The sequence below is a fragment of the Tursiops truncatus genome, chromosome 7 (genome assembly GCF_011762595.2).
Source record: "Tursiops truncatus isolate mTurTru1 chromosome 7, mTurTru1.mat.Y, whole genome shotgun sequence".
Taxonomy (NCBI): domain Eukaryota; kingdom Metazoa; phylum Chordata; class Mammalia; order Artiodactyla; family Delphinidae; genus Tursiops; species Tursiops truncatus.
This window is the reverse complement of record NC_047040.1, coordinates 4,333,262-4,360,813: the sequence shown is the minus strand read 5'-3', so window position 1 is coordinate 4,360,813 and position 27,552 is coordinate 4,333,262. Positions and strand designations below refer to the sequence as shown.

Below are 27,552 nucleotides of genomic sequence, written 5' to 3'. Positions count from 1 at the left end.
CACAGTGCTGGGTTGTGTATGCACCTTCGAGGACATGGCATCCTCTGGCACTGGGTTATAATTGAATATCTACACTACTGTGGTCAGCTTAGCTTCCTGTGGGTTCCTCCTTTATCTCCTGTGTGAGAAGCTGACCTCAATGTATGCCACGTGAGAAAAAATACCCGCAAATGCAAACATCTGATGCCACTATTGGAGGGAGGTGGGCTGAAAAAGGATTTGATTTTTAACGAGACCTGTGATCGCTGCAGGAAGGATTCCTGTGGCAGGAGGAGGCTGATCTGAATGGCACAGGAGGGCGTTTACGCAAAGAAAGGAGCTGTGTCTGGTTGTTGGACGCTCAGCCAGATGCAATAATAAAGTAATTTACAGGAGGATGCAATGGGGAAGTTTAAGAGGGATGTGCATGTCTGCCTAAGGAAATGATCTGTGAGGGTCTGTGCTAGTCGGCTTAAGGAAATTAACGGCAGCATTTGAAAATGCAATTTGAAAGGTGGAGGAGAACTGGAGGTCAAGAAATGTGATAAATACCTTGAGGACCATATGCAGCATCATCTGGAGGCCACTTTTGCCCGGGTATTTGCCGGCAATGTTGGCTGCGGACAAGTCGAAGAGGTTGGCTCCCGTTTCGGTACAGATGGCATGGACCAGCAACTTCTTCCCCACCCCAGATGGGCCAGCCAGGAGCAGGGATTTCACCAAAGGAGCTTTCTCATGCACTGCTTCAGAACCTAAAAAATGCAGAGGCAGAGGCTCTAAGGTCCCGCCAAGGAAATAAGTGGCTCTTAGACGGGGACTCCTCAAGGCCGCGACTCCATGGCACGACACCAGCCTCGGCAACAGTGATGGGTGCGTGGAAGGCATTTCTCACCAGGGGCACGCCTCCTGTCTCAGCCAGCTCCGTGACACGTTTGATTTGTATGTCAAGGTGGAGCTGTCAGGTCTCCTTGGGTGTTCAGTACATTGCTTCTCTCTCACCCCTCACCCCAGCATTCCCTCCACACTCGTAATTTTAGAGGACATTCCTGCGGTAACTAACCTCTGGCACTTTGGGGGAAGGGCTGGGGGTTTCTCTGCTTCTCAGCAGCACTACAGCCTATGAAGGCTCAGGAAGACGAATGTGCGACGGACAGGAAGATGCAGGGGGAAAGGGGGAAAAAACAAGATCCAGGCAGCAGCAGCCTGGCTTTTTTTTTAAATTTTTATTTTATGTTGGAGTATAGTTGATTAACCATGTGTTGGTTTCAGGTATACAACAGAGTGATTCAGTTACACATATACATGTACCTGTTCTTTTCCAAGTCCTTTTCTCGTACGCGTTATTATAGAATATTGAGCAGAGTTCCCTGTGCTATGCAGTCGGTCCCTGTTGGTTTCGTCTGTCCTGGTTTCTAGTCTGTCGGTAGGGGCAGAGTCAACCTGACCCTTGATAATAAAGGACGTGAATTATTAGGTCACGCAGAGGTCCCTGCCCTGTGCTCTCAACCTCATCGCCCATCTCCTTCGAGCCCAGATTGGAACTCGGGCTTGATTTCTTCCACCATCCTGAACACGAGCAGAGCAGACGTCGGCGCTAAGTAATTAGAGAGTGAACAGAATGAAATCCTGCAGAAGGCTGTGATTGGAACGTCGGCTATCACACTAGTTTGCTTTGGGTCAGCTGCTGGGCTCTTCTGGATCAGCTGTAAACATATCAACATTCTAATTATTATTGTGCTTCTCTTTCATTTTTCTTGTGTGATTGACAAGACTTAGGGAATTTATCTCATCATTAGAAACAAATTTTTATAGTTACCTACTACACTCTGCAAAAACTTGGAAGGTAGTTTGGAGCAAGTTCTCTTTAAAATGAAGCTAAACGGGCACGCTTCCATTGTGGTTAGCGTGGGAAACGGCAATGTGTTACGGTGAAGCAGACCTCGTTTTCCACAGCAGCAGAGAGATGCCATTCTTCCCGTCTCCCGCTCAACACCTGGATAACTGAGGGCTCAGTCTGTGGCCTCGGCTGGGGGCCGCTCATGCGGAAGAGCCAGGATTTGCTGTAAAGAGTTCATGGCCGGGGGGAGCTAAACTTGAGAAGTAACTAGAAGGGGAGGAAAAGATCCGTGCTAAGATCCGTGAGGGAGACAGAGATTCAGGGAAGAAAGGACTTCCCATTTGGGGGATGAGGTGGGTGCATGGGGGTGAGTCAGACCGGACTTCAGAGAGAGGGGCTGCGTCTGGGCTGGCCGGTGAAGAGTGGGCAGGGTGGAAGGGGGCGTCTGAGAAGGATGCAAGTAGGGGGCGCAGTGACCACAGCCTGCAGCGAAGGTCAGGCAGGTCCTGGGGGGGCGGACGATTCTGGTTGGCGAGGTAGCTGAGGTCAGCAAGGGGGTGGGGCGGAGCAGTGACCACAGCCTGCAGCGGAAGGTCAGGCAGGTCCTGGGGGGCAGATGATTCTGGTTGGCGAGGTAGCTGGGGTCAGCAAGGGGGTGGGGCGCAGTGACCACAGCCTGCAGCGGAAGGTCAGGCAGGTCCTGGGGGGGCGGATGATTCTGGTTGGCGAGGTAGCTGGGGTCAGCAAGGGGGTGGGGCGCAGTGACCACAGCCTGCAGCGGAAGGTCAGATGATTCTGGCTGCGAGGTAGCTGGGGTCAGCAAGGGGGTGGGGCGGAGAGTGACGCCAGCTGGCAGGGTCCCTGGAAGATGATGGGGGTTAGAGTGGTGGCCGAAGCCAGGGGGCCAGGAGAGTTCCGGAAGGGGTGGAGGGAGGGGAGGACAGCGCTGGGGGAGGGGCACAGGCGGGGGAGACCCGGACACGTCATCTACCCCAGGGATGTGACTTTCCAGAAGGAAGGGGGTGGTCACCAGCGCCGTGCAGAGGTGGAGAGGGAGGTCCAGAAAGGCTTCTTCGCCGGCGCCTCGCTGGCCTCTGGACAGCTCATCAGACGGCAGGGCAGGGAGGGGCCGGGGAGTTGCTGGGGACAGACCTGCCACGGCGTCCATGGCTCTAGCTGCTCATCTCGCCTTTCAAGGGCAGTTGTACAAATTGCCTAGAATTGCTAAGAGACAGAGGAAATTTCCAGGCTTTTGTGCGTTCACCCTTTTCAACTTTCGGAGGCTTAAAGAGTCACGAGGAAGCCAGTGTTCCGTGTCCTGAGCCCAGCTCTGTCCCTTCCAACCTCGGACTTGGAGAAAGTTCCTCAGCATCTTGGAAAGGCTTACTCATCTGTGAGAGCTGTTCAACGTCCCCCTCCGCTGGGAAATGAAACCGCACATAAAACGCAGCTTCTGCTCCGTGAGCGCCCTCCCCCCGCGCTTCCCTCTCTCCCTCCACGCTGCAGGGACAGTGACATTCCGGGGCGGGGGGCAGTGAGCGGGTGAATGCTGACCAGATGCTTCCTGGGCATTCCCTCACTGCCCTTGCGGCTTTGAAAGTTCACAGCTCGTCCTGGGAGCCCTGGCCGAGGCTCCTGGAACCCTGGGGGCCGGTGCGAGCTTTGTTGCCTGGCAGGGTGGGAAGTGGCCTTGCGGTGTGTCCTCAGTGCCCTCTTCCAAGTGGCCGCCTTGCCTAGTCCTGGCAGGGGTGACCTGAATAATCAGACCAACAAACACATTCCCTTTTGTGCCCGGATACTAGTTTAGACGTATGAAATTTAGACGAAGCCCTGGCAGGCTGCTGTGTGAGCGAACTTCTCTGTCTGACTTGTTTGTACAGTGCAAACTCATGAACCCGTCACGAGAAAAAAAGCCCCGCTGATTCTGGGGCCTGGTGGGGCGGGTCAGCCACCAGGGAGACTTCAGGTTTCTCATTGACAAACGGAGGGTCCAGTGGGACGCCTCCCAGGCCCGCTTCTTCCAGAACCCTCAGGTCAGCTTGGAGACGACACCCATCGCCTTGTATCTGCCAGTGGAGGATGCAAACACACCACGCGCTCACCTGGGAGGAGTTCCCTTAAAATCTTGACACCCCTTGATGTCCTTGGCTCCACTGCCTTCCATCACTCTGCGATGAGGTTTGAGGGCTCATCTGTTTATTTTATTTACGCAGACCCCATTAAATATTGTATATTGATTCTGTTGACCCCAAATTATGTTGATCCCCAAGTATTATATACTGTGTTATATATGTATCTTATTTATGTTGACCCCTATTCTACTGACTGCTTCTGACATGAAGTTGAAAGAAGAATGAACTATTTCTGGCCAATAGGTTTAAGTTCTTCTTTAAGTCAAAGTGGAATAAGGTGAGAAGTGTCCAAACGATTCCCATCTTACTTTGAAGCAAATTAAATAAACAAAATGCGACTTCTAGTTCAGAACGGTCATCAGAGCACGGCCTGGCTGGAGTTCCTGCCCCTGCCCCAGGTGACGCAGTCATGAAAACATAAATAAAAGTGAACGAGAGGAGTGGGTATCTGTTACGGAGAGCCCCGACTTTTCTGCAGACTCTGGTCCATCTGTCTGAACAACCATGATTGAATCTCCGTGGAAACTGGCAGAGCCTTGATTCTTTAGATCCAAGAAATACACTTTCACTGACTCCCGAAGGGCCGGCTCTGTTAAGGACCCAGTGACAGAGCCTGTGTGTAACAGGTAAGCCTAACCTCAGCCTTTGTCTAATTTGGTCGCTTTGAATCGCGGGTGCTTGCCTCGGTCATCATCTCTCCAGATGACAGCTTCCAGGACCTTCAGAATGCTAACCAGACATTCAAAGGTGCTACAGATATGCTTCCTGGGCGGTACCTTTCTGTGCTCCAGGATGCTCTAGCCCAGCAGAACGACCCTCACTCACAATTCTCAGTAGAAGAGGTAAGCTGCAATGCACACTGATGACGACCTGGAACACACGAGCAGACACGCCTGCTACTAGCAAAGGCACAGCAGGGCAAGTGGAGTCCTTACCTAGCGGCAGGATCCCATACAGGGTGATGAGCTGTCGGACATCCAGGAGGGAAGGCATGGGTTCTGTGGACATCTGGCGAAGAGTACTCCCCAGGTAGCTGTAGTCACCTGGGGAGAAAAAAAATAGAGGACAAATGAATGGGAAACTACGCTACTCTGAGTTGCATAATTTGGACACTTGCAAAATTAACACAGGATACAAATTTAACATTTCTGAGCAAATATAATTATATTACGCAGAGTCATTATAAAGAACTTCTCAGATAAAGGCTTGAAGAGAAACTGTCCAGCCACAGAAACATTTCTATACTCGCTACAATAGCTGAGAATTATGTTGAGTATGATACTAACCTCCCACTATTTTAAAAAATCACCTCTGAATGTTGAATATGTGAAGAGCAAAGTTCTAACATGAAGAACATACAACGTATGTTTGGTTTAATTTCTATTCCAAGAGATTATGTCTAACATTTGCACAAACTTTAAAAATAACTTAAGATGGATGTGGAATTTGTATTGAAGCCGTGTAAATCTGATCCTGAAATGCAATCAGTTGAAAGGTAGGATCTGAGTCTAATTTAGGACAAACAGAAACGTCTCCTTTTGAGGGTGATAGTCATTAACATTTTTATCGTTTTTAAAGGATTACCGAAGGAATAATATCGAAATAAATCTTTACAGGTTTAATTAGAAGGCATCCAAGAGCTTCATTGTAACTAGTCATAAATCTGAAGTGTTATTTTCCAACTAATTTAGATAAGGTCACACGAAAATTACTTTGCCGCCTTCACTTGTCATGAGGATGGACTTTTACATGCTCATACGATTCTCTCTTGATTTGTACCTGAATCTGAAGGAAAAATATTCGATAAACGAATCACAATCTCTTGATGTTGTTTCCTCCTGACTTTTTCTTTTCATAACATGTATGGATCTGCAGAGCTTTCAATGTTATATATGTAAAACAAATGCCTTTATGCGTGTATGCAAACACTGAAGAAATACATGTAGGCGTCTATGAAATCCTGAAAATATCAACGGCTTTAGAGCATTTTCAAATGCTAAGAACATGAGAGTTAAAATCCAGATCATGATTGCTGTTTTGTTGTGGGCCACAGCCTTTCAAAGCCTCCGCATGAAAGAAAGTCCTTGGCAAGGGCAATGGTCTTGGTGAGGGAAATGAGTGATAATGAAAAGCATCTATTATGGCTTCCGATCTGCACGCTTTTTAATGAGCAGGTAATAAATAGAAGAGCGGTTCATTTCGCCTTCACTAGAGCAGGAAGGGATCCTGCAGCCACCGTTAAATCCAGCACTTATTGCTGTAAACATGACACTGGGGGGGCATAAAAGTGACCCCATTTTCCTGCTTAAGTAAATCCAAGTTAATACCTAGATGCGCCATATTTTCTAGACTTAGACGAAGGAAGTTAACTGTTGGCTGTTGGTTCTGATAGAAGGAACGACCCTTTGCCAAGTGAGGAGACTCATTCTGAAAGTGTGTTACTACGTGTTGCTATTGCCCAGCACGGAAGCCATAAGCCCCTCCCACGGACTCATTCAGAATTTAGAGACTTCAGGGTTCCCTGCACAGACACCAGGTCTTCCACGAGCGAGGGAAGAAGGAAACAGATGAAGAGGTGTTAGAGATAGAAAGCATGAAAAAGGGCAAGGAAACCTAGGACAACAGCGGGAAAAGAAACAGGACTGTGTTATGGGTAGGATTGTGTCCCCTTAAAAATCCGTATGTCAAAGCCTAACCTCCAGTATCTCAGAATGTGACCCTGTTTGGAAATAGGATCACTGCAGATGTAGTTAATGAAGCCGAGGTTGTTAGGGTGGGTCCTGATCCAACACACTGGTGTCCTTTATAGAAAGGGGAAGTTCGGACACAGACACACACACAGGGAGGAGGTCACGTCAGGTCTGAAGGCAGAGATAGGGTGATACAGCAGAAGCCAAGGATCACCAGCAAACCACCAGGGGACAAGACGAGGGATGAGGGGAAGAGGTCAGTTTAGGCCACGTGAGCCCCAGGGCAGCTCAGCATCCTGGCAGGGGAGGACTGACAAGTCCAGGGAGCAGGACAGAGGTGGGGGCTTGAAGGGGCTCTTAGGCTACAGCCAACAGATTCCTTCTCAGAGCCTCCAGGAGGAAGCAACCAACACTGCTGACACCGTGGCGTTGGACTTCCGGCCTCCAGAACTGGGAGACAGTACTTTTCTGCTGTTTAAGCTGCCCTACTGTGGTACTTGTTAGAGCAGTCCTAGCAAATGAACACAGAAGGAGGAACTAATTGTAGAGACTGGGAACATACGAGCACACTTAAAAAATAAGGAGAAATAAAAAATATTTGAGAAAGCAAGGTGAAATCAGCTTCTAACGTTTCCATTCTACCCCACAGAGCATTGAAAAGAGAATAAAGAACAGACAATTGATAAAAAAATAACAGCCTCTTAAAAAAGTTACTCAAAGAAAAGGAGCGAGAGAAACAGGAGGCCTCAAGTCAGCAGACAATCCTCGTAGGACTTGGGGCCTCCCACCTGCACCAGGACACGCCAGCTCTGCCCTGGGCACTGCCAGGGCTGCACAGAGCATCTTCTGATGATGACGAGCACGGTGACACATGCTACGTGGTTACAATCCAGGTTCCTGAATTGTTTACACAATAAAAATTTACGTTGGATGCAGGCTACCAGCTTCCAGAATGAGGTCGACAGAGAGACTTCTCAGGTTAACCTTTGGTTGCAAGAGATTATTATATCTCTGCCAAGATTATGCGCCCCGGGGCCCAGGTATTCCGAAGCTTCAGATGTTTTCCACGTGTAATGTCTAAGTCAAGTCTTGTAAGGTGGGATTTTGAGGAACCCTTTGAATCTTCTTGTTCTTAGGACAGGCCCTGGATGCCAAGGAGAAAGCAAGAAACACCAGCCCTGGCCTGGGTGTCAATGTTCCCACTGAACGCAGCAGCTCCAGAACCACAGGCAGAGCCAGGTAATTTAGGGGAGTATTGGCTGTGTTTGCTCCCTCTGCATTTTCCCCTCGAGCAGTGGCTGACCCAGGTGCCTCGCACTTCTGCGACGTGCACAGGGAGGGAGGGGCACGGAGGCACCAGGAAGTCACAAGCCCTCTTGCTGGAGAACCCTGAGCCCGCGGAAGATAGGTGAGATTACCACCGCGGCAACACAGGGGGGCAGCCAGCTAGCTCTGTACCAGCGCGCCCTCAGGTGTTCCATTTCCGCACTCATTAAACCGTCACAGCAATTCAGTGAGGCGGTTGCTGTTATCATCCTCATAATTGTGGAAACTGAGGCACAGAAAGATTACAGAAGGGACTGGCAACCCAGAGGGTGTGAGCTTCAGAGGCAGGAGGGAGAAGACATTCCCAGCCTGGGCGGGACAGCTGGTCAGTGGGTCTCTGGTCAGTGGGCATCAGCCCCGTGTCCTGGTGGCACGGAGGACGAGGGAGCAGGGGAGAGAGCCCCTCGCTGAGAGAGGGCCCCAGGCAGGCACCAAGGGGTCTTGGAGGACGCCAGTGCCCAGAATCTCTCCCCAGCATCCAGGCACCATCTGGGAATCAGGGACCTTGATGGTACCTGGGGGCAGGGGTGGAGACTTGTAAGAAGGATTGAATTTGAATAACCTTGGCAGTTCAGCCCTCGTGATGCTAAGTTACGGTGATTTAAAGAATAAGGAAATGTGCTATTTCTTGCATACCCAAGCTTGTGGCGGGAGCTGGTTCCTGGGCACAGGGTCAGCGCTCTGAGCTGGGCAGGTGCGCAGGGACAGAGCAAGGAACTGGGGGTGGGGGGAGTTGGGAGCTGGGCCTTGGGGGAACCAGACATTACGCACTTGAGTTTCCTGCCTTCCAAGTCTCCTTCAGCCCTAACTGCTGTGATTCTAGTGTGTATTTGGATTTGAGTGGTGTTTAGAAAAGAGTGGAAGCCCCCCAAACAACTCGTGTCCCGGCAGTGCTGAGCTGGGCTGGCTGTGAATACAGGGTTCCTGGGCTGTGGGGAATGTCCAAACCATGCGGCCACGTTGTGAGTCTGAGGGTCTGTGCTCCGTCCCTGCCTGCATGGGGAGTTGCTGAGGGACAGCCAACACCCACCCTGCCCTGCTTGTCCAGCTCTGGGCCGGCTGGAAAAGAAGAAGGGGTAATGCCCCAAGGTTTCTTTTTCCCCTTTACTTTAAGGTCTGGTACTTTTATTAGAATACATCTTGGTGTTGGTCAATTGGAGTTGATATTCTCACATCCAAAGTGTGATCGTTCATTATGTGGTTTGCATTTCTGTTTTAGGAAATTTTTCATGAATAAAAGTTCTTAGTATTTGTTCTGTTCCTTGGCTTTGGTTTTCTTCTTCAGGGATGTGTATTATGTTTGCCTGCCTATGTGAATTTTCTTTGCCTATCTTTAGTACTTGTTACTTTCTTTGGAAACCTTGTAATCTTGTTCTTCATTTCTAGTTTTATTTAAAAAAAATTTCTGTCTTTCACATTTCATTTCTCGTAAAGCATGGTTTGTGGACTTTATTCATTCTTATATTCACTGTAATTTAGTTTTGTCCTAAAACGAATTTTCTCCTTTATTTAAAATATTCCTGGGGCTTCCCTGGTGGCGCAGTGGTTGAGAGTCCGCCTGCCGATGCAGGGGACACGGGTTCGTGCCCCGGTCTGGGAAGATCCCACATGCCGCGGAGCGGCTGGGCCCGTGAGCCATGGCCGCTGAGCCTGCGCGTCCGGAGCCTGTGCTCCGCAATGGGAGAGGCCACAACAGTGAGAGGCCTGTGTACCGCAGAAAAGAAAAAAACAAAAACAAAAACAAACAAACAAAAAGCCCCCAAAATATTCCTGGAATTTTGTGTAACTCATTTCTGCACTTTTCTAATTCCACTTTATGTATTCTTACATATCTTCTATAATTTTCTTAATGTATATTAGCTTGGTTTGAAAGAGGAGGTTCCAGTTATGTCTGCTTTGTGGGCGTGTCTTTTTGTGATGACACTTTGCTCCTTATTCTTTCTTTTTTAATAGACATCTTGCATGGGCTTTGACCTTGAAACTTTCCATTGCTTAAATTTATATGAGTTAATATTCCTATATGTTTAGAAGATATTTTGGGTCAGGGTAGCTTTTTAAATTTCATAGAGTCCCCTCTTCTGTTGTTTTCATATATGTTATGAGTATGGTGGCTTGCTTTTTGAGGTGTCCTTGTTCTGTTCCCCTCCCCCAATTTATTCTGGACCTTTTCTCTCCCTCATCTCTGTTGTTCCTATTCAATTGTGATTCTACTCCCAAGAGTTTCTTCTCAGTATAAGGCCGTGTCTTGGAAGGGTCAATTTCAAGAGCGTCCAGAGGTTGGAGTGTTCTCGCCCGTTCATACTTTCTGATTCTATCCATTTTCACGCATCTGCTGTTGACGTGGGCAAACCCCTCCCAATTCCAGCTGCAGTTACTACCCTGGTCTGCTGTGCTTTCCAGTGAGTGCTTGCTGGCTATTTTGGGGTTCTTTTGTTTTTTGTCCCCAGTGGCTTGCACTTTGGGCTTTGAGGGGAAACTTGGTTATTTCGTTTTCATGTTAATGTTGTCCACAGGCCTTTGCTTTTGCCATCTAGTTGCTTTAGTCTATTTTTATGTGGGGATCTGGGAAGATGCACTGCCGTCTTTTCAAGCTAAGGATCTTAACCGGGAGAAAGAAGACAAACGTGGAAAAGACCAAAGGGAGCCAATCCTTGTGGCAGTTTGACTGATTTTGCTAGACTGGGTCATTTACATTTGAGGTCACTCTTAAGAGGTTGATTTCATTTGCTTTGACCTTAAGCGTCTTCAAGATGCTGCCTGGAAACTGACAAAGAGATCAGTGAGGAAGTCCAAGATGGATAAGAAATTAGTAAGAAGATGAGAAATATGTCCATTAATTCTCTGAGACTCTGCCATGCGCTAGGCACTGTACTAAAAACTAGGAATTCAGTGATAAGCAAAAAACACATGATATGAAGAAAGAAACCAGACAAGGAGAGAGAGAGCACTTAGAGATCCCAGTCGTAAGTAAAGAGGTAGGTTCTGCTAAAAGTGTTATTTTTTCACATGAACAGAATTAACAGAACATAATCAAGGCAATCCAGGAGAAAACCCTGCAGTACTTGAATAAGAAACACATAAAATAAATAGAAACCCAACAGATATTCCAGTACATATTCTGGTAAAATCTTACACCATTAGGAAATACGAAGGCTCCTCCAAGTCCCTGAGAAGGAAATTTGGCTTTATTTCAAAGGGATTAAAGTGATCAGTTTTTTGATCCAAGGGAAATGTCAGTCTTTTTGCTCCTGCAGGCCAAAACTGGGGCAGTGTAAACGCTGGAATGAATAACTCGGAAATGGGTTGTAATACAATTTTAGAAAGAGAGAATCCATCTGTCTACTCTAATACCAAAACAATTTTAAAAGGAGGGTGGGAGGGAAATCTCTCCAGAAAAATGGTACCTGCTAGAAGAGGAGACAGAAATAGAAATATTCCCACTTTACAACCACCATAGCAAACACTGATGCAGGCAGAAGTCATCACGGCGGATGCCTAAACCTTTAAGATGGCTGGGAACAGAATCTCCAGAGCCTCAAACTATCCCCCACAGATTATTCATTGATTACAAAGTGGAAAATGGAGCTTTACAATGGAGAAATCTGTGGAACAGCACCTTCACCAGTGATTAAACCCAACATCACCAGTGATGGGACAAAGCGTCATTTTTGTGCCCTCAATGTGAAAGACTGGGAATCAGGACACAATATTACCTGTAGTTTCCCTGTAAAAAATGTTTAACATGAATCGAGTTAGGAGGAAACCATCAAACCATCAAACCAATTCAGTTGAAGGAGAGTCTATAAAATAGCTGACTTTTTAAAATGTCAATGCTGTGAAGGACTGGAAAAACCTGTAAATTGGTGCTGATTAAAGGAATGAAAGGGACGACAGAGATCCGTCACATCCATGATCCCTGACTGCATTTGGGATTGAGAAAGACAAACATTTACAAAGGACATTATTTATTAGGACTATCGGGAAAACTGAGTATTAACTAGATATTACCTAGTGGTAACAGTACAACATTAATGTTACATTTTCTGAGTGTGATTATCTTTTCGTGGTTATGTAGGCGAAATGTCCTCAGTTGATTGTAGATGTGTGAAAGTGAAAATGATATCTGCATTAGGGTGGTAGGAGTATGACGAATTTTAAGCTTTAAATATGTTTTCAGATCCTCATGGTATTTTTTAAAAATTAAGAAAAAAACATTAGCTGAAGATGGTGAGAGCAAATGTCCCCTCTTTTTCCTTCCAGCTACTCCTGTGGTGGCCCCTAGATGGAATTCTGGAAGGAATTTCTCCTGTGAGGACTCTGTGTTGGAAGTACCAGGGGCTGCCCCCTAGGGCACTTTGATAAACAGAGAGCATGAACAATTCTTCATTTCCTCAATTCAGCTTAAGCCACAAAGAATGCCTCCAGGAACCTTGCTAGTAGGTTTGGAAACCTGCTTCTACCACATGAGGGGAGAGAGCTGGACCCATTAGATCCCAGCACAGCATGAACTCAAATCGATTCAATCCAACAAACATTTACTGCAAGCCACTAAGGTCCAGATTTTAGGTTGCACAAAAGCACAGATGAAACATACTTCCGGCTGTTGGGTCCTCAGAACCCAAGGGGTGACATGCATCTGTGACACATACGTGCATTATTCCTTGTGTACTTTACCAATGTAATCAGAGAGGTTGACTTTCAGAGCCTGGATCAGTAAGCCTTCTTCCACTAGTTCCTTGTACAGAGATTCGATGGTCCTGGGGATAAAGCAGACCATGTATTCTGTGAGCAAACACATCAGATCAGCAGTACTGACGTTAATCATCACATACTCAAGAGAACTTCAACCAGATCTCATTCAAAGTACATTTGTATGTATGCAAATAAATTGATTTTTGAAGCGTTACTACAATTGGGGGATAAATTAGGCTTTTTAAAAACAATACTTGCACTCGTCCATGGGTTTACCTGATGTTTCCCATGAATAAGAATTATACCTTTGGGCATCTGAGACCAGCTATGACTCCTGCAGTCTCCCCTTTCATCAGCCTTCATGATGGCACAAATATGAATTAGAAATGACCCAATAACAGTAACCTAACGGGGCCATAATTATATATTCAGTTAGCGTCTGCACGCTGTAGAAAATCATCAATCCTTCGTGAAATTGACATTTCCTTTTAACTCCATAGCCTAATAGTTTAAAAGAAATATCTATAAAAAACAAAGGCTTATAATGGAAATCATTTTAATATGAAAGACAAAATATTATAATTTTTTAGGAGGACGTTATACTCTTCCATAGTGTTTACAGATGACAAAGCCTCTTCTCTAAGGCGGCCTCGGGTATGTAGCCAGCATGGTGGTAATTTATACTACTTGGGGAAAAAAAATGGAGATAGTCTCCCACTTAATGAATGAAACTCCCAATGAAATTAACTGGGGCTTGGCTTGCTGGAACAGATGCTCAAATACGGTGCAGCAGAGACCTTCGAGATGTTTTGTCTTTTCCCTTTCCATTTTTAGGGGCCTGATGCTTTGGTTCAACCCCAGTCTTTCTTTAGACTGAAGAATTGTAAATATAACTATTTTTAAAGTGTTCTTTGATTGTTCAGTGATCCAAGTTAGTGTGATTAAAAGAGACTCAAGAACATCAGTGAGACTCAAGCCAAAAACCATCGGGATAGATGTTAATTCAGTGACGCCAGTCTTTGGTTGACTGAAATTTTATTCTATCAGATATATTTAAAATCGTGTGCCCTCAGCTGAGAATTAAGAACGTTTTAATTGTAATGGAATTTGGGATGACAGTATCTGACCTATACCAAGGCAGTATCGACGGCAGTGTTTTGACTTGAATATTGGTTTAACATAAACATATGCGTAAAATATTAACATAAAATTGAGTAAGATTCTCTAAAATAATCCAAACCAAATATCTTAAGACTCCGGGAACAGAAATCTATATTTGGATCTTTCCAGTGAAATAAACTCTTGCGACAGAATAAAAAATTTCAACTCGAAAAGTACCTTATATGGCGACCTTATGTGGCGGAGCAAGTTTGAAAGCCCTAGGTCCCTTTTTGTCTGGGCGGCCAACCTACCAGCCTGGGGCTGCCTTGACTGAACAGAAAAGCATCATGCCCGGGAATAGGCAGGGAGGAATCCCAAGTTGTAAACTAATAATAGATCATCCTAATCATTAACCAGGAAGTGGCTGAGAAGAGATGGTCCCTTTCTGAGCACGGCCACATACAGTGACCAGGAAGAGATGAGGGAGCTAAGAGTGATGAATCTGTTTAAACTGATTTTTCAGGAGGCCATTACAATACTCAACAATAACAATCCCTGTGAATGGCAGGGAGCATAAAATGCCCCTGGAATACCTTGACTGTCAGCACACTGTTGAGTAGTTTTGTGATGGGGGAAAAATAAATAAATAAAATAAAACCACCTTATAAACTATGATAAAAATACTGATTTAAGGTTTATACTAACTGGATGAGAGAAACATAAGTTGTCTTACAGTGTCTTGGCAGAGAACTAGCCCATTTACTGAATCCCACTTAATGAATAACATAGAGTCTTTAAAATTAAAATGAAAAGTCTTCCAGGAATAGGATGATCAGGTATTTCTGTACTTTGGGGTATAAAAGTGAATAAAATACTACTGGTCTTTCTTCATTTCACTAGAGAATTGCTGTAGCTCATTTATAATAGTTCAACTGTAAAGAAACCTATGCAAAGAACACATTCATTGGCTAACAGACACGGTCCACGAGCCACGTGCGTGCTCTGTGTTGTTAAAGCAGAATTGTATTCAGTTAAGCGACTCTCTAAGCGCAGAGAACGTGAATAGATAACTTTTACTTAGTGGTCAGCTCATCTTGGCAGATTTGGGTTTAGCTCTGGGTGGTCACTCAATAAGACACTTAGCAGGATCTTCTTCTCCTGAAAGACTGAGGTAAGGACAAAGGAGAAACGTGGCATGTGAAAGTCCCCGAAAGACAGCAGTGGCCCTGCGGGTAGGCAGGGGCTGGACCTTCCTCCAGGGAAGGGACTACAACATCCCCCCGAGGAGGCGTCAGTGTTGGCGCGTCGGTAGATGGACTCCTTCCCAGGAACTGGGCGCCTGAGTCTCAGAATGCTGACCAGGCAGCGGTCAGCCAAAGCTCTTGAACTTGAACTTTTCCCTAAACAATGGAACGTCATGTGAGGAAGCCTGCAGCTCCTCCCTCTGGCGATATCCCGTGGGAGCCTTTTCTCCCCAGAGCCAAAGCCCACACCAAGGCTGGGTGTCTCTCCAGAGGCTGCCTGCCAGGGCCCTGGGTGTGTGCACCAGCTCTGGGGTGCTCCGGTCCCCACTTCTCCTGTGGATGGTTCCATGCTGGCTTCCTCTCTCATGGGTCTTCTTTCAAGCAGAGTTTGGGACTGTTATCAGCGCACCAAAAGGGGAACAAGGGAACACCCCAAACAGGGAGCAACACCTGTGACCCATTAACAAACCCATGGGAAAAAAGGTCTATGTTCAAAGTGATTTCTGACATTCACTTCCTAGGGATTTTAATTAAATTCCTTGAAAATGTTTGAAAACCTAGGCCCTATTTATTTCCAATATTAAAGCACCGAAGGCCATTTCAGCTTAAAAATGAGCATTTATAATCGTTAATATCAAAGTTCAGCCGATGAGGCTTAAGGAAATGGAAGTATCCTTTCACAATGAGACAGATCCTCACCCTCTCCTTCAAGGAGCACTTACGAAGGGCCTCAGCGGGCGGGCCCAGGGGCGGGCATGTAATATGAACCGTCTCTGCCCTCAAGGGCTGCAGTCTCAGTGTTCCCTCAAAAGCTGTAGCAGGATGCTATCTTCTCAAAAAACTTTCTTGAGAACCCCATGAATTTTAAAACTTAAAAAAAGTCACACGGCCTTAGAAGCGATGGGGCCTGAGTCTGCCTCCCAGGCCCCCCCTCTCCACTGCGTCTCCCCAGTCGAGGATGCTGGCCTGCATGCAGGACTGAAGAGAGGTCTCCGTGCTTTCCCCCACCATACTCTTCCAGGATGAAGGGGTGTGGTGTACAGAGCGGGGGGGGGGGGGGGTTGCCTTTCCCAGACCAGGCCGAGGACTCAGGCCATGTCCTATGCTCTTTTCTGCAGTGCCCCCCACCCGTATGCACCCCTCACCTGTCAGCCGTTGGGTCTTTATCCTTCTTCCCCACTTTCCTTTTTTTGTCTTTCTGGAAGAAAATGGAAAAAAAAACCCATTTAGTAAAATCAAGCTTTGTATAAACAAGAAAAATGAGCTCTAGAGATTAGCTAAGGAAGCTGGTTTTGGGTGGTGGCGTAGGGAATGGGAGGTGGGAAGTCAATCGCGGTACCTGGAGCTCCAACACTTACTGCATGAACATAGGGACTGGCAGGTGAGGTGGCCACCCGGAAACCTGCATGGACTGAGTCCCAACAGGCCCCGGGCATTCTGGTTCTTCTTCTGGGCCCTGGCACGCTTGCTACAAAGGATGAGAGTGCCGAGTGCACAGGCTATCAAGCTGTGCTTTTCTTTGGTATCCGATCACCTCTCTGTTAGCATCAGGACCTGAACCTGGAGCCCAAAGACTGAGGCAACCATCCAACTTTGGTTCCCAAAGGGCTTTGCACTCAGATCCTTGTGCCGGCTGGAGGGCAGTGCTCAGAACGTGGTCCGTTAAAGCAGTGCTTATCGCTGCACTATTCTGCCTAAAATATCCACCAGTGGGCTTCCCTGGTGGTGCAGTGGTTGAGAGTCCGCCTGCTGATTCAGGGGACACGGGTTCGTGCCCTGGTCCGGGAAGATCCCACATGCCGTGGAGCAGCTGGGCCCATGAGCCGTGGCCGCTGAGCCTGCACGTCCGGAGCCTGTGCTCCGCAACGGGAGAGGCCACGACAGTGAGAGGCCCGCGTACCGCAAAAAACAAACAAATAAATAAATAAATAAAATATCCATCAGTACCTCCCCATTGCCCACAGGATAAAGTTAAAATTCTGCAGCCTGGCCCCTATCTTCCTTTGTTGTCTCTTCTTCTATCCCAGGCCTTCTCAGGTGACTCTTGCTCCCTATCATTTCATTCATGCTTTCATTTATTGTTTTTATTGCAGCATAATGTACATAAAGTATACATAAAGTATACCCACATCAGGTTGGTTAACATTTTACATTTAATTTTTACATAGTAAAAATTAAATGTAGTTATAATCATATAACTACCATCCAGCTGAAAATACAGAACATATTTTCACCATTCCTGAATTCTCTCTCACACTGCTTTCCGGGGTCTGTAGGTAACCACCACTCTGACTTCTCTGGGGATTCACATTGCCTGTTCTTGAACATGGAATCTTACAATATAAACTCTTTTCTTTTAAAATTTAACATCTTTCTTTGAATATAATTGTTTTACAGTGTTGTGTTAGTTTCTGCTGTATAACAAAGTGAATCAGCTATACGCATATGTATATCCCCATATCCCCTCCTTCTTGCATCTCCCTCCCACCCTCCTTATCCCACCCCTCTAGGTGGTTGCAAAGCACCGACCTGATCTCCCTGTGCTATGCGCCTGCTTCCCACTAGCTATCTATTTTACATTTGGTAGTGTATATATGTCCATGCCGCTCTCTCACTTCGTCCCAGCTCACACTTCCCACTCCCCATGTACTCAAGTCCATTCTCTGCATCTGTGTCTTTATTCCTGTCCTGCCCCTAGGTTCATGAGAACCATTTTTTTTTTTTTTAGATTCCATATATGTTAGCATACAGTATTTGTTTTTCTGACTTACTTCACTCTGTATGACAGACTCTAGGTCCATCCACCTCACTACAAATTACTCAATTTCATTTCTTTTTATGGCTGAGTAATATTCCATTGTATATATGTGCCACATCTTCTTTATCCATTCATCTGTCGATGGACACTTAGGTTGCTTCCATGTCCTGGCTATTGTAAACAGAGCTGCAATGAACACTGTGGTACATGACTCCTTTTGAATTATGGTTTTCTCAGGGTATATGCCCAGTAGCAGGATTGGTGGGTCATATGGTAGTTCTATTTTTAGCTTTTTTTTTTTCCACTTATTTTTAGTTTTTTAAGGAACCTCCATACTGTTCCCCATAGTGGCTGCATCAATTTACATTCCCACCAACAGTGCAACAGGGTTCCCTTTTCTCCACACCCTCTCCAGCATTTATTGTTTGTAGACTTTTTGATGATGGCCATTCTGACCAGTGTGAGGTGCCACCTCATTGTACTTTTGATTTACATTTCTCTAATGATTAGTGATGTTGAGCATCCTTTCACGTGTTTGTTGGCAATCTGTACATCTTCTCTGGAGAAATGTCTCTTTAGGTCTTCTGCCCATTTTTGGATTAGGTTGTTTGTTTTTTTGATATTGAGCTGCATGAGCTGCTCGTATATTTTGGAGATTAATCCTTTGTTAGTTGATTCATAGGTCCCATTTGTTTATTTTTGTTTTTATTTCCATTTCTCTAGGAGGTGGGTCAAAAAGGATCTTGCTGTGATTTATGTCATAGAGTGTTCTGTCTATGTTTTCCTCTAAGAGTTTTATAGTGTCTGGCCTTACATTTAGGTCTTTAATCCATTTTGAGTTTATTTTTGTGTATGGTGTTAGGAAGTGTTCTAACTTCATTCTTTTATGTGTAACTGTCCAGTTTTCCCAGCATCACTTATTATTATTTTTTAACATCTTTATTGGAGTATAACTGCTTTTCAATGGTGTGTTAGTTTCTGCTTTATAACAAAGTGTATCATCTATACATATACATATATCACCATATCTCTTCCCTCTTGTCTCCCTCCCTCCCACCTCCCAATCCCACCCCTCTAGGTGGTCACAAAGCACTGTCCAGCACCAGTTATTGAAGAGGCTGTGTTTTCTCCATTGTAAACTCTTGCCTCCATTATCAAAGATAAGGTGACCATATGTGTGTGGGTTTATCTCTGGGCTTTCTATCCTGTTCCACTGATCTATATTTCTGTTTTTGTGCCAGTACCATACTGTCTTGATAACTGTAGCTTTGTAGTATAGTCTGAAGTCAGGGAGCCTGATTCTTTCATTTTTCTTTCTCAAGATGGCTTTGGCTATTCGGGGTCTTTTGTGTCTCTCTACAAATTGTGAAATTTTTGGTTCATACCAATGGAAAAATGCCACTGGTATTTTGATAGGGATTGCATTGAATCTGTAGATTCCTTTGGGTAGTATAGTCATTTTCACAATGTTGATTCTTCCAATCCAAGAATATGGTATATCTCTCCATCTGTTTGTATCAACTTTAAGTTCTTTCATCAGTGTCTTATAGTTTTCTGCATACAGGTCTTTTGTCTCCTTAGGTAGGTTTATTCCTGGGTATTTTATTCTTTATCTTGCAGTGGTAAATGGGAGTGTTTCCTTAATTTCTCTTTCAGATTTTTCATCATTAGTGTATAGGAATGCAAGAGATTTCTGTGCATTAATTTTGTATCCTGCTACTCTACCAAATTTATTGATTAGGTCTAGTAGTTTTCTGGTAGCATCTTTAGAATTCTCTATGTATAGTATCATGTCATCTGCAAACAGTGACAGTTTTACTTCTTTTCCAATTTGGATTCCTTTTATTTCGTTTTCTTCTCTGATTGCCATGGCTAGGACTTCCAAAACTATTTTTAATAACAGTGGTGAGAGTGGGCAACCATGTCTTGTTCTTGATCTCAGAGGAAATGGTTTCAGTTTTTCACCACTGAGAATGATGTTGGCTGTGGGTTTGTCATATATGGACTTTATTATGTTGAGGTAGGGTCCCTCTATGCCTACTTTCTGGAGAGTTTTTATTATAAATGGGTGTTGAATTTTGTCAAAAGCTTTTTGTGCATCTATTGAGATGATCATATGGTTTTTATCCTTCAATTTGTTAATATGGTGTATCACATTGATTGATTTGACTGTATTGAAATAGCCTTGCATTTCTGGGATAAAGCCCACTGGATCACGGTATATGATCCTTTTAATGTGTTGTTGGATTCTGTTTGTTAATATCCTGTTGAGGATTTTTGCATCTATGTTTTTGCATCAGACATATTGGCCTGTAGTTTTCTTCTTTCTGTGACATCTTTGCCTGGTTTTGGTATCAGGGTGATGGTGGCCTCGTAGAATGATTTTGGAAGTGTTCCTCCCTCTGCTATATTTTGAAAGAGTTTGAGAAGGATAGATGTTAGCTCTTCTCTAAATGTTGGGTAGAATTTGCCTGTGAATCCATCTGGTCCTGGACTTTTGTTTGTTGGAAGATTTTTAATCACAGTTTCAATTTCAGTGCTTGTGATTGGTCTGTTTATATTTTCGATTTCTTCCTGGTTCAGTCTCAGAAGTTGTGTTTTTCTAAGAATTTGTCCATTTCTTCCACGGTGTCCATTTTATTGGCATATAGTTGCTTGTAATAATCTCTCATGATCCTTTGTATCTCTGAAGTGTCAGTTGTTACTTCTCCTTTCTCATTTCTAATTCTATTGATTTGAGTCTTCTCCTTTTTTTTCTTGATGAGTCTAGCTAAAGTTTTATCAATTTTGTTTATCTTCTCAAAGAACCAGCTTTTGGTTTTATTGATCTTTGCTATTATTTCCTTCATTTCTTTTTCATTTATTTCTGATCTGATCTTTATGAATTCTTTCCTTCTGCCCACTTGGGGTTTTTTTTTAGTTCTTCTTTCTCTAATTGCTTTAGGTGTAAGGTTAGGTTGTTTATTTGAGATGTTTCTTGTTTCTTCAGGTAGGATGGTATTGCTATAAGCTTCCCTCTTAGAACTGCTTTTGCTGCATCCCATAGGTTTTGGGTTGTCATGTTTTCATTGTCATTTGTTTCTAGGTATTTTTTGATTTCCTCTTTGATTTCTTCAGTGATCTCTTGGTTATTAAGCAGTGTATTGTTTAGCCTCCATGTGTTTGTATTTTTTTACAGTTTTCTTCCTGTAATTAATATCTAGTTTCATAGCGTTGTGATTGGAAAAGATACTTGATACCCTTTCAATTTTCTTAAATTTACCAAGGCTTGATTTGTGACCCAAGCTATGGTCTGTCCTGGAAAATGTTCTGTGAGCATTTGAGAAGAAAGTGTATTCTGTTGTTTTTGGATGGAATGTCCTATAAATATCAATTAAGTCCTTCTTGTTTAATGTGTCATTTAAAGCTTGTGTTTCCTCATTTATTTTCATTTTGGGTTATCTGTACATTGGTGAAAGTGGGGTGTTAAAGTCCCCTACTATTATTGTGTTACTGTCAATATCCCCTTTTATGGCTGTTAGCATTTGCCTTATGTATTGAGGTGGTCCTATGTTGGATGCATAAGTACTTACAATTGTTATATCTTCTTCTTGGATTGATCCCTTGATCATCATGTACTGTCTTTCTTTGTCTCTTGTAATAGTCTTTATTTTAAAGTCTATTTTGTCTGATGTGAGAATTGCTACTCCAGCTTTCTTTTGATTTCCATTTGCATGGAATATCTTTTTCCATCCCCTCACTTTCAATCTGTATGTATCCCTAGGTCTGAAGTGGGTCTCTTGTAGACAGCATATGTACAGGTCTTGTTTTTGTATCCATTCAGCCAGTCATGTCTTTTGGTTGGAGCTTTTAATCCATTTACATTTAAGGTAATTATCAATATGTATGTTCCTATTACCATTTTCTTAATTGTTTTGGGTTTGTTATTGTAGGTCTTTCCCTTCTCTTGTTTTTCCTACCTAGAGAAGTTCCTTTAGCATTTGTTGTAGACCTGGTTTGGTGGTGCTGAATTCTCTTAACTTTTGCTTTTCTGTAAAGCTTTTAATTTCTCCATCAAATCTGAATGAGATCCTTGCTGGGTAGAGTAATCTTGGTTGAAGGTTTTTCCCTTTCATCACTTTAAATATGTCCTGCCAGTCCCTTCTGGCTTGCAGTTTCTGCTGAAAGATCAGCTGTTAACCTTATGAGGATTCCCTTATATATTATTTGTTGCTTTTCCCTTGCCTCTTTTAATATTTTTTCTTTGTATTTAATTTTTGATAGTTTGATTAATATGTGTCCCGACATGTTTCTCTTTGGGTTTATCCTGTATGGTACTCTCTGTGCTTCCTGGACTTGACTGACTATTTCTTTTCCCAGGTTAGGGAAGTTTTTGACTATTGTCTCTTCAAATATTTTCTCAGACCCTTTCTTTTTCTCTTCTTCTTCTGGGACCCCTATATTTCGAATGTTGGTGCATTTCATGTTGTCCCAGAGGTCTCTGTGAGTGTCCTCAATTCTTTTCATTCTTTTTTCTTTATTCTGCACCCTGGCAGTTATTTCCACCATTTTGTCTTCCAGCTCACTTATCCGTTCTTCTTCCTCAGTTATTCTGTTACTGATTCCTTCTAGAGTATTTTTTTTTTTTAAACAGAGAAGAGGAGTATTTATTTATTTATTTATTTTAAAATTTATTTATTTATTTATTTATTTAGGGCTGTGTTGGGTCTTCGTTTCTGTGCAAGGGCTTTCTGTAGTTGTGGCAACTGGGGGCCACTCTTCATCGTGGTGCACGGGCCTCTCACTATTGCGGCCTCTCTTGTTGTGGAGCACAGGCTCCAGATACGCGGGCTCAGTAGTTGTGGCTCACAGGCCTAGTTGCTCCGCGGCACGTGGGATCCTCCCAGACCAGGGCTCAAACCCGTGTCCCCTGCATTAGCAGGCAGATTCTCAACCACTGTGCCACCAGGGAAGCCCCTAGAGTATTTTTAACTTCAGTAATTATATTGTTCATCACTGTTTGTTTTCTCTTTAATTCTTCTAGATCCTTGTTGCATGTTTCTTGTATTTTCTCAATTCTGTTTCTGATATTTTGGATCATCTTTACTATCATTACTCTGAATTCTTTTTCAGGCAGGTTGCCTATTTCGTCTTCATTTATTTCATCTTGTAGGTTTTTACCTTGCTCCTTAGTCTGTAACATATTTTTTTGTTGGTTCATTTTTTTTTGATGGGTGGGGCTGCATTCCTGTCTTACTGGTTGTTTGGCCTGAGACGTCCATTTCTGGCGTTTGCAGGCAGTTGGATAGAGCTGGGTCTTGGTGCTGAGATGAGGACCTCCGGGAGGCCTCACTGTGATTGATATTCCCTGGGGTCTGAAGTTATCTTTTAATCCAGCTATTTGGACTTGGAGCTCCCATCACAGGAGCTCGAGCCCGACCTTGAGCCCACAAACTCTGTGGCATGGTTAAAAAAAAAAAAAAGGAAGGAAGAAAGAAAAGAAAAAAAGGAGCAGTACAATATCAAAGAATAAAAAACAAAATGAAATTAGAAAGATAAAAAATGTATTAGGAAAAATAAAACTGCAGTTGAAACAACTGCAACAAGATAAAATAAAACCACAACAGAAAAAAGGAAAAAAAAAAAAAGGGTGGGTGGGAAACAAGCCAAAAGCAGAGAACAATAACAAAGTATAAAGAATGAAACAAAATTAGAAAAATAAAAGATTTGTTAGAAAAATAAAAACATAAAAGAATCAACAACAAAGAATCAACAAGGTTAAACAGAACTCCAATCGAAAAGAGGAAAAAAACAACCTCCCGTCCCCTTAGGTGTCCGTGGTCCCCCACCAGTGCCTGGTAGGTGCCCTAGTTGTGAGGAGATGTGAATTCCGTGTCCTCCTAGTCCACCACCTTGACTCTGCACCCCATAAACTCTTTTAGGTCTGGCTTCCTCCAATCAGTATTACAATTCCAAGATTCACATATGTGGTTGCACATAGCTATACTTCATGTTTTTCAGTATTTTAAAATTTAAATTTCTTATTTTGAGATAATGGTGGATTCACATTCAGCTGTAAGAATTGCTATGGAGAGATGTAACCTTTAGTGGGTTTCTCCTAAGGGTAACATCTGGCAGAACTTTCTCACAAGGTCACAACCATGATCTGGACTTGATACTGATACAGTTGAGATCCAGGATGTTTCAATCACCCCAAGGGTCCTTCCAGTTGCTCTTTCAGGGTAACCCTTGCTTCCCTCCCACAGCCAATCCAGCTTTATTAGAAACCTCTTATCTGTTCTGTTTCTACAGTTTTGTCCTTTCAGGAATGTTCTATCAGCAGAATCATAGAGTATGTTACTTTCTTGCTTTTTATTCATCATAATTCTCAAGAAATTTGTCCAGGTCATTGTATGCATGAATAGTTTTTTTTTTTTTTATTGCTGTTTCTAGTTTTGGGCTATCATGAGTTGATTAAGGTGCAACAAATGTCTGTGTGTGTGTGTGTGTGTGTGTGTGTGTGTGTGTGTGTGTGTGTAAGTTTTCATTTCTCTGGGATAAATGCTCATGAATGCAATTGCTGGGTTCTATGGTAGTTGTATGTTTTTTTTAAGAAATGCCAAATTTTGTGCAGAGTGGTCATACCATTTTACACTCCTACCAATCATGTAAAAGTGATCTAGTTTGTCCCCCATTATCTTAGGCAATTGGTGTTGCCATTGTTTTTATTTTAGCCATCCTCATAGGTATGAAGTGATTTCTCTGTGGTTTTAATTTGCATTTCTCTAATGGCTAACAATGCTGGACACCTTTTCTGTGCTCTTTTTCCCTCTGTACATCCACTTGGGTGAAATGTCTCCATGTCTCTTGTCCATTTTATAATCGGATTGTTTTGTTTTCTAACTGTTGAGTTTTGAGAGTTCCTTGTATGTTCTACATACTAGCTCGTCGTCAGATATGTGCTTTACAAATGTTTTGTCCCAGTCTGTAGCTTGTCTTTCACCCACTTAACAGGGTCTTTCTCTGAGCAAACAGTTTTAATTCTGATGAAGTTCAAATATTCCTCTAATGGATTTGCGCTTGCAGTGTTAATTTTAAGAACTCTTTGCTAGCCTTACATCCCAAAGATTTTCTCCTATATTTTTAATCTTGGTGTCCATCTGTTCATTGCTAGTAAACAGAAATATAATTGATTTTTATATGTTCCCCTTGTACCCTACAACCTTGCTGAACGCACTTTTTTATTTCTAGGAGTTTCTTTGTAGATTTCTTGAGATTTTCTAAATAGACAATCATGTCATCTGCAAATAGGGACTGTTTATTTTTTAAATTTCCTTTGCTTGTCCTACCACACTGGCTAAAACGTCTAGTACTATGTTCAATAAAAGTGCAGTGAGTGGACACACTCGCCTTATTCCCAGTCTTAGGAGAAAAGCATTTAGTCTTTCACTGTTAAGTAGAAGGTTAGCTGTAGGTGTTTTTGTAGATTCTTTTTATCAAGTCATGGAAGTTCTCTAATTTTTCTGAGAGATTTATCATGGGTGAGCGTTAAGTACTTTTTCTGCATCAATTGATATGATCATGTGATTTTTTTTCTCCTTTAGTCTGTTAACATAGTTGATTCCATTGTTGATTTTCAAATATTGAACTAGGCTTGCATTCCTGGAATAAACCCCACTTGGTCAGGGTTTATAATTCTCTTTATTTTTGCATTCTATTTGAAAATATTTTAAGAATTTTTGTATCTATATTCATGAGGGATATTGGCCTATATTTTTCCTTTTCTTTTTGTACTGCTTTTGTCTGGTTTTCACTTAAGGGTAACACTAGCTTGTTATAAAATGGGTTGGGAAGTGTTTCTTCTATTCTGGAAATGACTGTGTAGAATTGGTGTTAATTTACCTGTGAATATTTGGTAGAATTCTCCAGTGAAACCATCTGGTCCTGGAGATTCTACCTGGGGAATTGTTTTAATTACAATTTAACTTCCTTAATAGATGTAGGGCTAGTCAATTTATCTATTTCATATTAAATGAGTTGCAGTAGTTTGTATTTTTAGGAATAGTGTGTTCATTTCGTGTAAGTTGTCAAATTTTGTGTGTAGTTGTTTGTAGTATCCCTTTATTATTCTTTTGATATCTGCAGTCAGTAGTGATACCTCTTGTTTCATTCCTAATGTTGGTAATATGTGACTTCTTTTTTCCTTTGTCAGTCTTACTAGAGGTTTGTCAATTTTGTTGATAATTTTCAAAGAGGCAGCTCTGTTTCATTGACTTCCTTATTGTTTTTCTGTTTTCAATTTCACTGATTTCTGCTCTTATCTTTTTCTTCTTTCTTCTCACTTTGTGGGTTTTTTTTTTCTTTTGCTCTTCTTTTTCTAGGTTCTGAAGTTCTGAAGGTGGGAGCTTAGATGATGGATTTGAACTTTTTCCTCTTTTTCTAGTGTATGTGTTTAGTGCTATAAATTTCCCTCTCAGGACTACTTTATTTGTGTCCCAGATTTTTTTTTTTTTTTTTTTTTTTTTTTTTTTTTTTGTGGTACGTGGGCCTCTCACTGCTGTGGCCTCTCCCGGACGTGCAGGCTCAGCGGCCATGGCTCACAGGCCCAGCCACTCCGCGGCATGTGGGATCTTCTCGGACCGGGGCACAAACCCGTGTCCCCTGCATCGGCAGGCGGACTCTCAACCACTGTGCCACTAGGGAAGCCCTGTCCCAGATATTTTTGATATCTTGTATTTTCATTATATGTTTTGAGTTCTCTTGTTTCTTGTTTGTCCTATGAATTAGAAGTGTGCTGTTTAGTTTCCGTGTGTTTGGAGATTTTCTTATTATTTTTCTGTTATTGATGTCTAGTCTGAGTCCATTGTGGTAGGGGAATGCACTCTCTATGATTTCATTTCTTTTCAATATGTCGAGATTTGTTTAACGGCACAAGATAAGGTCCGTCTTGGAATGCATTCTGTGGGCACTTGCAAAGAATATGTATTCTGTTTGTTGGGTGGAGTGTTCTATAAATTTCAATTAGACTCTGTTTGTAGATGGTGTTGAGTTCTTCAGTATCCTTGCTGATGATTTTCTGCCTAGTGTTCTATCAGTTCTTGAGAATGAATGTGGATTTGTCTGTTTTTCCTTTCAGTTCTATTGGTTTTTGCTTCCTATATTTTATAGTTCTGTTGTTTGGTGTATGCACATTTAGGATGAATATGTCTTTGATGGACTGGCTCTCTTATCATATGTAAGTTCTTCCCTGACTTTGATAATTTTCTTGGCTCTGAAATCTACTTTATGTGATACTAGAATAGCCATTCCTGCTTTCTTTTGATTGTTTGCATGATATATTCTTTCCATCCTTTTACTTACGACCTGCTTATATCATTATATATCAAATGAGGTTCCTGCAGACAGCATATAGTTGGGTCATGTTTTTAAATCTACTTTGGTATTCTCTGTCTTTTAATTGATGTGTTTAGACTGTTTACATTTAATGTAATTATTGATATATTAAGACTTGTCTACCATTTTATTTATTTTTTGTTATATTTTTTATTTCTTTTTCCTGACAGGGAAAACTGTCATCCTGTAGATGACTTGACCATTTTTAGAATTTCATTTGATAGTGTTCTTTGAGTATATTTCTTTGTATACTTTTCTAGTGGTTGCTCTGGGTGTTACATTATATATGCATAGTGAATCAGAGTCTACTCATGTCACATTTTGAGTGAAGTAGAAAAATCTTATTTCCTTTTACATGCCTTTACCCATCCCCTGTCATTTGTAATATTGTCTTAAATATTTCCTCTGCATCACTGAGAAC

General features: G+C 42.9%; 1 protein-coding gene across 1 annotated transcript in view; it reads right to left on the bottom strand.

Annotated features, from left to right (window-relative positions):
- Window positions 1-27,552, bottom strand: part of DRC11 (dynein regulatory complex subunit 11) — a 170,206-nt gene that overhangs the window by 42,535 nt on the left and 100,119 nt on the right. Inside the window, exons 12-15 of the mRNA XM_019923654.3 lie at window positions 16,147-16,199; window positions 12,639-12,721; window positions 4,884-4,991; window positions 532-731 (exon numbers count right to left, since the gene is read on the bottom strand). Of these exons, the coding sequence (XP_019779213.2) occupies window positions 532-731; window positions 4,884-4,991; window positions 12,639-12,721; window positions 16,147-16,199 (444 nt within the window). The remainder of the gene's footprint in view (window positions 1-531; window positions 732-4,883; window positions 4,992-12,638; window positions 12,722-16,146; window positions 16,200-27,552) is intronic.